The following is an 8655-nucleotide window of genomic DNA, read 5'->3' on the forward strand; positions in this document are numbered from 1 at the left end:
AGCTTCTCTCGACAACCTGTGCCAGGGCCCCACTACCCTCATGGAAAGAATTTCATCCTAATATCTAATCTAAACCCATCCTTTTTCAGCTTAAAGCCATTTTTCCTTGTCCTGTCACTAGATGCCGTTGTAAAAAGTTCCTCTCCAGCTTTTCTGTAGGCCCCTTTTAGGTATATTTGGGTATATCATACTCCAAGCAAGATCCAATTATAATATTCATGCACAGCTGTCCTCTGCCTCTCCCCCAGCCTTCAGGTTTTCTCTAAAAGTTGCAGTTTCAATCCTTTTCTCTTCCAGTTTCCTTTTGGCCTGGATGAGAGGTCTTGCTCTAAGTGCTAGGGTTGAAGATCTGTTCCCACTTTGTCCCAGAGACTCCATCTGCACTCTAAAACAAGTCTCTCCAAGTTCCTTTCCCTTTGCTTCTCAAAGTGCACCTACAAAAATTCAGGCTGCCTGTGTTATGGATTGTCACAGATTACAGCCCAACAGGTGGAAAAAGCTGAGACAGCATCCAATGGATGAGAATGACACTTTTAATTTGAGGTGAGGCTCTGACCAGCACACTAGATTTTTTTGGAGTCAAAACCAAACAGCCTCTTCCTTGACACTGTTTGTGGATCTCTTCTGCAGACTAAGATGGGGGACTGTGATCTTTTGTAAGAGAAAAAATTCTGGTGAAATTTAAGGTAGAAAACCCTCTTTTTTTCCTAACCACAGTCATCCCAAGCCCAGTGTTTTCCTCAGAGACCAGTTCAAGCAGTGACTGGAGTAGTCTGTGTAGTGTGTGGCACACATTAGACAAGGTGGTGCTGGTGTGAGGACTGCACACATCTTAATCTTCATGGACAAAATCCTCCCTGAATTCCTTTATAGGCAAAACACAAAAGACAAGTTTCCAGGTAGGAAAAAAAAAGCCTTTAGGAGCTGGCTGAGAGGAAATCAACTTTACTGCTCACAAAGTGGGCTGCATGTGCATCAGCAAGAGCCTCACCAGGAGCTCAGCATCCCCAGAGAAAGGGTAACAGGAGAATCCAGGGGCTGGCACACCATGGTACCAGGGAGGAAGCTGCACCCAGCACATCCACACCAGGAGACACAGGGAAACAGAAAGGAAAAGCACAATGTAGACAGAAATGAGAAGTGAAACCAGAGAGATGTGGAGGCTTTTAAAGAGAGAAATGGGCCTGAAAACCTGGGACACAGCTCTTGGCACTGCCCTTTCCATCAGACCTATGGCCTTTGCCATGAGCAAGCACATTAACATTTTGCATGCATAAATATGCATTACCCTGAGAAAGGGACAGAAAAAGGCTGAAAACTCACACACCATACATTGGAATTAGCAACATAATGACAACATAATGTTGTTGTTGTTACGTTGTCGTTTATCCTTCATCTTTGTCCCTGGATATTTATACAGAGCATGCACCAAGGCCCACAAGCATACAGCACACTGTGGTGTGTATTTCTCAGCCCACAGAGGGCCCAGCAGGTTTTTGGTGAAAGCACAGATGGCTTTCCCACATGACTGCAACTTTTAAAGCACACAGCAAAGTCTTTTGTGCCCATGTCCCACCATAAACCCTCTTCACCCTGAAGGGACATCACTCCAGCCACACACAGCCACCAAATACCCAGCACTAACCCACACAGAGGCCCCTATAGTCTCCCTACACACACATGGGCTTCTCTAGAGGTACTCTCAACACTTTATTTTTTCAGATATACCCCATCCCACACCACTTTTCTTTGCTAAGGGCAACAAATCATAGAATCATTCAAAAACTAAAAGAAGCGGGAGAAAAAAATGCCCCCAGACCAACACTGGACACGTGGGTGAACATGTACTCATATACTTGAGTTCATGCATTACTTCCACTTAAAAAGAGCTTTTAAAGAACCAAAACAACAACTTTGTAAAGTGAGACAAAAGAAGAGCTCCAAATTTCTACATACAATTTATTCCAAGGCAAAGTTTCTCACTGACAGTTCTGTAAGTAGAAGTGGATACAAAGATGTGAGGCTGCCACTCCTGACTTTTTATTATTATTATTATTCTTTCCCCCATTCCTCCTTTCTTTAACATCTGTGAAATCTTTTGTCTGACTGTCACATGTGCATGTCATGCTGCATGTAACACAAAGCAACAGAAAGAGCACAGGAGACTGTTGCCTATACACCTCTCCTTCCCAAAACCTCAGCCAAGTTGCCAATTAAAAAAATTTAAAATATAAAAAAAAAACCCAAACACTCAAACAATAAAAAAATAACCAAACAGATCTATGAAAAGTCTGGTGAGGCTTCAAGAAGATAATTTCAGCCCCATGGCTGACCCAGGAGAGAAGAAGTGACTACCTGCTCGTTTGTTCCAAAGGAATAGAGAGAACAAAATCGGTTTTCCACTTCATCAAAGTTATGTGGCACCTGATTCAGCACTTTTTACACCATGAAATTTTCCACCTGCAGGGCAATCTGAGTGTACAGGTCCGTGCCTGTGCTACACAACAGCTTCATTATGTGCCCACAGAGGCTCACCCTTTCGGATCACTGGTGCACTTATCTCATTTTGACTATGTACATAATTCCATTGCAGCTCATGTGTCATTTTAGTCAGTCGCCACTCACAACACCTCTTTTGTGAGGTGCTGCTAAGCCCAGATACAGAAGGAAGAAGGTCAGACACGCTTTAAATTCAAAGACAATCCCTTTACTTTGTGCTGCATAGAGAGACATTGATGGCCAGACTGGCAGCCACATTTCAATGTCAGGAGGGAGCCTTAAATGTCAGCTTGATTTTCCCATGGTAGGATTCTTCTTTCTGACTATCCTAGCATTTTTCTGCATTCTGCTGCAGCACAGAGCTTCCACCTCAAAGCTTTATAAATCAAATAGCTTCATGAAGGCCTCCTCATGTACCAAAAACATCCAGTCATCTGCTTTGGGTGGAAACGACAAAATGGTGATGAAAGTCTTGGGTGACAAAGTAAATCGAGTTACTGTTGCATGAGTGGGTGGTAAGAAGACTGCACAGTACCGACCCACAACTCCTAACAAAGACAGTTGCAGGCAGATCCTCTGAGATTAGGCCAGAGAGTGAGAATTATTTCCTTGACATTTGGTAGAAAGTAAAAACCCATCCATTATTTTCATGCAGAGTAGCTGCACTCATTTATAGGATTAGAATGTGTTAATATTCAAAGAAACTTAGGTAAAATAAAACAACACAATCAAAAGATCAAAGACTTGTGTTGGGTGTTTTCATTTTTACAAATGTCATTCAGCTTAAGTTATTTGTAATACTTCACAGTACACTAGTGAATGCTGTCACATTTCATTAAACAATTAAGCCTTAGTAATAGGAGACACATCTATTATCTCGTCTATATTTAATATTTACTGAGAAGTGATACGTGTCTTATGACTGTTATCATGTCTGAAAACAAAAGAACAAAAATAATGAGGATGTTTTCAAGTTTATATTTCTACTTTGGTCCCCATCTGTAGTCTCAGGTACTTAAACGCTCATCAACAGTGACAGGGTTTTTGTAATAAGGATTTCCCAGAATTTCCTTGCCATAACTTTTTCCCCTTCAAACGCAGTGACAAAACCTGCTCTAATTATAACTCCTGTTCCTGACTGCCAGGGCAGGCAAGCAGTTCCTGCTGATGGTGCAGGGGGAGAGGCCAGCTCGATTCTTGGCTTCTGCTGGCAGAGGAAGGGTCGGGAAAGCACACAAGGCACATCCCAAACAGATCCGTTTGGCAGGAGGCGGGGGAAACTCCAGCCAAGGGAACTCAAACCACCTCCTTGAGGTGCTTTCACAGTGACTCATTGCTCCAGGAGTGGAGCTGGGTGGCCAGGGGACTCAGGCAGCTCAGGAAAGAGTGCTTCCAACCTCTCCATCGCCAAAAGGGCAGTGCATGGCTCCCTGCTGGAATTCCCTGTCTGGCCAAGGACAAGGCAGGAGCACAGAGCTGCCAAGACGCTGCACAGGACTCTGAGGTGTTCATTACAGCCCCACATTTGGAAATTCCTGCCTCAGGGAGGAGCAAAACTTCTAAAGCCTGCCACCCACTGCCTCAGTCAGGCTTTCTCAACCTGGTCAAAATGAAACTGCATTTCTCTAGGAAAACTATTCTCTGGTGACAAGTGTTTGCCAAACATCACCTGAGCTCTCACAAGAGGGACATTAAAAATCACAACTTAATTTTTATCTACAATGCCACTAATCAAGATTCCCTGAAATTCTAAATAATAATTAATTAAGAAATTAAAAACCATTTGCTCTATTGATTGTTTCAGTTAGCTTGCTCTTTAGGTTGTCTTGTTTTGATTTTTAGGGATGATCTTTTGTTTGGTTGGGGTTTTTATTTGTTTATTTATTACTTTTACTGTTTCTCTAAGCTTAATTAAATGACAAGACTGCATTTCAGATTAGATTTTGGAGGTGCAAATACCTGCAGGAGACTACCAGATAATGCTTTATTTTCCAGGTTTCCTCCTATCTTAGCTTTTTATTGTATATTTTTACTAAGCATCTATCTTTGGTAAAATCTGAATTTCTCTTTATATCACGAATTACTTCAGGAAAGCAACTTTAACTTCTACTTAATCTAGAAGACACCACAAGGTTCCTCACAAGCTTTGTAATGACAAAATAATATAAATTAAAGGGGAAAAAAATTACCTCACAGCTTTCTGTTCCAATATCTTGTAAATATTCTGCTGGGCATAGAAATGTATGGGATAAATACTATTCTGAGAACCAAACTGTAAAAAGCATTTCTCTCTGGCAGATGTACATATTTAATTCACTTTTCAGTTTTCGTTTGCCAATCTTTTCACAGCGGGCGGGAAACTAAACTTTTGGTTTTATCAGTTTATTAAAAAAAAAAAGAAAAAAGAAGTTTTTCCTTTTGTGAGCCAATGTGTCAGATTTTCAGCGGAAGAGCCAAAATATCATTAAGATATTTAACTCCTTATGTGTTATGTGTGGGAAAAATATAAATTAGGGCTATGTGCAGGGAAAAATATAAATTAGGGCTAAGAATTGCTGCTTAGCTGCTGGCATCCTGATGTCAGCATCCAACCATGGAGTGGATGGTTTAAGAGATGAAAAGGGAGATTGCTCGCTGAAAAGGGAGATTTCTCTGGCTGTCACTCTCTTTGCAAGGCAACAGGAGCTGCAAGGGACCGAAGGTTCTGCTTGCAGCCCCGTCCCATCCTATCCCATCCCATCCCATCCCTCTGCCCCAGCGGCTCCCCCGGCTGATCCCAGCCCCAGCGCTCCCGTGAGAAGGAATTTACGCTCAAGGGATCTTCCAGCCACGGACACGGGAGCGGCCACACTCTAAAAAGCCATCAGGTCCCGCCCAGGCAGGGACAGTGGCACATCCCCCACCGTGCGTGTGTCCCCAGTTCCAGCACAGCACCCGGGACAGAGCGCAGCGAGCGCGGATCTGCTCCAAACGCAGCCCTGCCGAGTGCCAGCTGCAAGGTGATGGGGATGGCTGCGAGCATGGGAGCAAGGTCGTGGGCATTGCCAGGCTCCCCACCAAGCGTACCTGCATTATTTACAGCGAGTTTCTCCTCCTGCTGGTTTGACTGGGGGACAAACACGCCTACGTTGGTATTTGCTACACAAAATCATGACGGATTTAATACAGCGGTTCCTGCCTTTCAAGCTACAGGCCACATCGGTACAAAACATTGATTTCTGAACCTGTTACTCATAGTTTTGGTACAATTCAAGGGAAACTAACAAGTTCTTTGCATGCAACAACAACGTCAGCTAATTAGAGATGTACTACATTGAGGATATTTGCTGTTCAACAACAAATTTAAAAAGAAGATAATACTTTAAGCCCAGACTCAGGCAAACTACAGTTGAATAACATTGGCACAGCAGAAGTTTTTCTTTTTTTTTTTCCCCTGTAACAATACCCTGACCTCCCATTTCACTCCTTCAACTGCCGCCAATAGATTTATTCTTTTACATGCATTTTCATGCACCTTTATCATTTTAAGCAAGTTCCAGCTGTTGGGTTTTTTTTTCCCTGAATGTATAAAAACAGCTCTACAGGTGTGTATGGCAATGTAATGCACCTGCATAGAGAGCCCTAAATGAGCTGTTTGAAAGGCTCTGTGAAGCCTTGAATAATTTCTATTGTGTCAGTGGGTAAGGGAGTCCAAGTGCTAATGTAAATAGGTTTTCCTGGACCGAATATACCCATTTACATTCACAAATGTATTTCAGCACCATAAATTACTGAGGGAAATGGTGGCAATTTTAAGAGACTGGGGTTACAGGGTGTGGAGAACTCAGAGGAGGTCCTCTGTGGAAGTTTTATACTCTTCTATCTATCCAGATTGTTCTCATTATGGATAAATGATAAAGTGAATATTATCTGTAGGAAACCGGCCATAAATGAGAAAAAGGTGTGGAGAACCACGGATGCAAAGAAAATGTACTTTCTTGCACGTATCTTAAGTCAAGTAGAATGAGTGATATGCATCAAGAGGTGCTTAAGAAAAGGCTTTGATATCTGAAAGTTCAGGACTTGTTGTACGCTTGCATAGATGAAGGAGATGAGAAGGAGAAGAAAACCCCTGCGTTTTCTCCTAAAAGCATCTAACATGAAACCCTTACAAATATCGACCATGCAGAAAACTTAAAGAATACCCACAACTTTAACACATTTCTCAACAATCTAGACAGCAGAACATTAGAAACAGATTTTACTGTCTCCTCTTCCCTATCCATGCCACCCCCCAAAAAAGCAGAAGACTTATTGCAAACTCCTTGCTTTCTGTCCTAAGAGCAAACCTGTCTTGTTAGCAGCCACTTTATTTCAGCAGCTCACCTCAGACTTTGCCTTTACCTGCAAGGGATTTGCCCCTAAATGGCACAAGCTAAGAAAACTGTCAGGGTAGAGATGCAAAAGTACCCAGAGCTGACTGATGCAATGCTTGTTTCAGAGGTATCCAGTAAGTTTTCATTCTCACATTGCTCACCTTACTGAGTCTAGGATGAATCATCCCAAACTTCACACTCACTGCTGGGACCATCAGCCCTGGTGGGGAAAGCCTCTCAGCACACATCAAGGATTATATAAAACTTCAGCTATGAAGAGTGTTTAATTACATCATCTTTAAGCCCTGCCACATGCAGAGCTTAGACCAGCTCCTAAGTTATCCCAGCTCTAAATTGACAGCACATTAAGCATCCCCATGGCTGGGGAGAGTCTTCAGCTAATTCACCTGGGGCTAGAGACACCCTTCTCTTGCAGGGACCAGTAACAGCTCTGTGGTTTCTGTCCTCCCGGCTGAGAGAGCTCATCCCTAAGCACACTACAACATTAGTTACTGATGGTGTGCTGCCTCCACAGGGGCTCTGCAACTAGAATTAGGTAAGACTCAAAAACTTTTTGGCACGGACCTTCTCAGCCAGCAATCCGTTTGGGCAGATGCTGGCAATTAGCAGCTCCTTGCTGGTAACAGAGGAGCAGACCAGCCCCACCGACGGTTCCTCCGCGCAGGTGTATTTACAGGAGCAACAAAAACATTTATTTGCCATCAGACACGTGAAGCAAATGCACAGCCATGAAAACGGAGGACCCTGGTTATGAAAGTACCGTCCTGCTCAGGCCATCCGGTGGCTGTCGCTGGTGGTCCCCAGCCCGCAGCCACGCCTGGGCACAGCAGCCCCCCTATCTTATCAGCCCCCCTATCTTATCAGCCGCTGGGGCTTACGCAACGGCGGCCGGCGCGGGTGGGGAGCGGGCAGGGAGGGGACACCGCACTCCGGGAGAATCCCCACAGCCAAACCCCTGCCGGGAGCAGCGGTGCCGCCAGAAAGGTTTTTCCCATCCCCTTAAGGAGCGATTGGAGGCGCCGGGATCACGGGCGGCTGTGTTTCCACTGAAAAGGGCAAGCTCTAATCCCCAGCCAGCCGGGCAAGACCCCCGACTCTGGCACGGAGTAACTCCGAAGTTCACCCACATTCCCGGTCACGCTCCCCATCTCCCCTGGCGCTGCCGCTACCCTGAACCTGACGGCAGCAGCAGGGCTGAGAGCAGTTCGCTCGCTGGCTTGAGATCTGGGAGAGCTCTTTCAGAGTTCGCGATGGTGAAGAAGAAGCCCCTCGGGTGTCAGGCGGGTCCGGCGGTGCTGCAGCCAGGCAGCGGCGTGAGGGCAGCACAGCCGGACCCGGCTGCGCCTCCCCACGCAGCGAGAGGCGCCCGCCCGGCCGGCACCCACCTGTAGGACACCTGCTTCCTGAAGGTGAGGCTCCGCAGCTTCTCCTCCAGCGACTCGTCCGCCGCGGACAGCCCCTGCTCCTCCGGGATCCCGGCGGCGCCCGCCGCCTCCCCGCCGCCCTCGGCCCCCCGGCAGCCGCCGCCGCCGCCCGCCGCCCCCGTCTCCTCCCCGCCGGCCGCGGCGGGGGGGTTCATTGCGGCGGGGCAGCGGGGCCGACAAGGAGGAGGCGGGGGCAGGGGAGGCCCGGCCGGCGGCTGCAGGCGCTGGGGGGCGGCGGCAGCGGCGGCCGGGGGACCGCAGCTCCCGGGGCCGCGGGGCGCGCTGCGAGCCGCGGCGGCTGCAAATGGCAGCGCGACCGCGCAGCATCCATCGGCGGCCGCACTGCAGCGGGGCAT

At 46.5% G+C, this 8655-nt stretch overlaps 1 protein-coding gene across 2 annotated transcripts in view; it reads right to left on the minus strand.

Moving 5' to 3' along the window:
* DGKI (diacylglycerol kinase iota) overlaps positions 1–8655 on the minus strand; it is a 200996-nt gene extending 192341 nt beyond the window's left edge. The window contains exon 1 of one of the 2 annotated variants that reach the window (XM_066549925.1): positions 8261–8655. In XM_066549925.1, coding sequence (XP_066406022.1) covers positions 8261–8655 — 395 coding nt within the window. The remainder of the gene's footprint in view (positions 1–8260) is intronic. The other variant, XM_066549927.1, reaches the window with a different exon arrangement.

The sequence above is a fragment of the Molothrus aeneus genome, chromosome 5 (genome assembly GCF_037042795.1).
Source record: "Molothrus aeneus isolate 106 chromosome 5, BPBGC_Maene_1.0, whole genome shotgun sequence".
In the NCBI taxonomy this organism is placed as follows: domain Eukaryota; kingdom Metazoa; phylum Chordata; class Aves; order Passeriformes; family Icteridae; genus Molothrus; species Molothrus aeneus.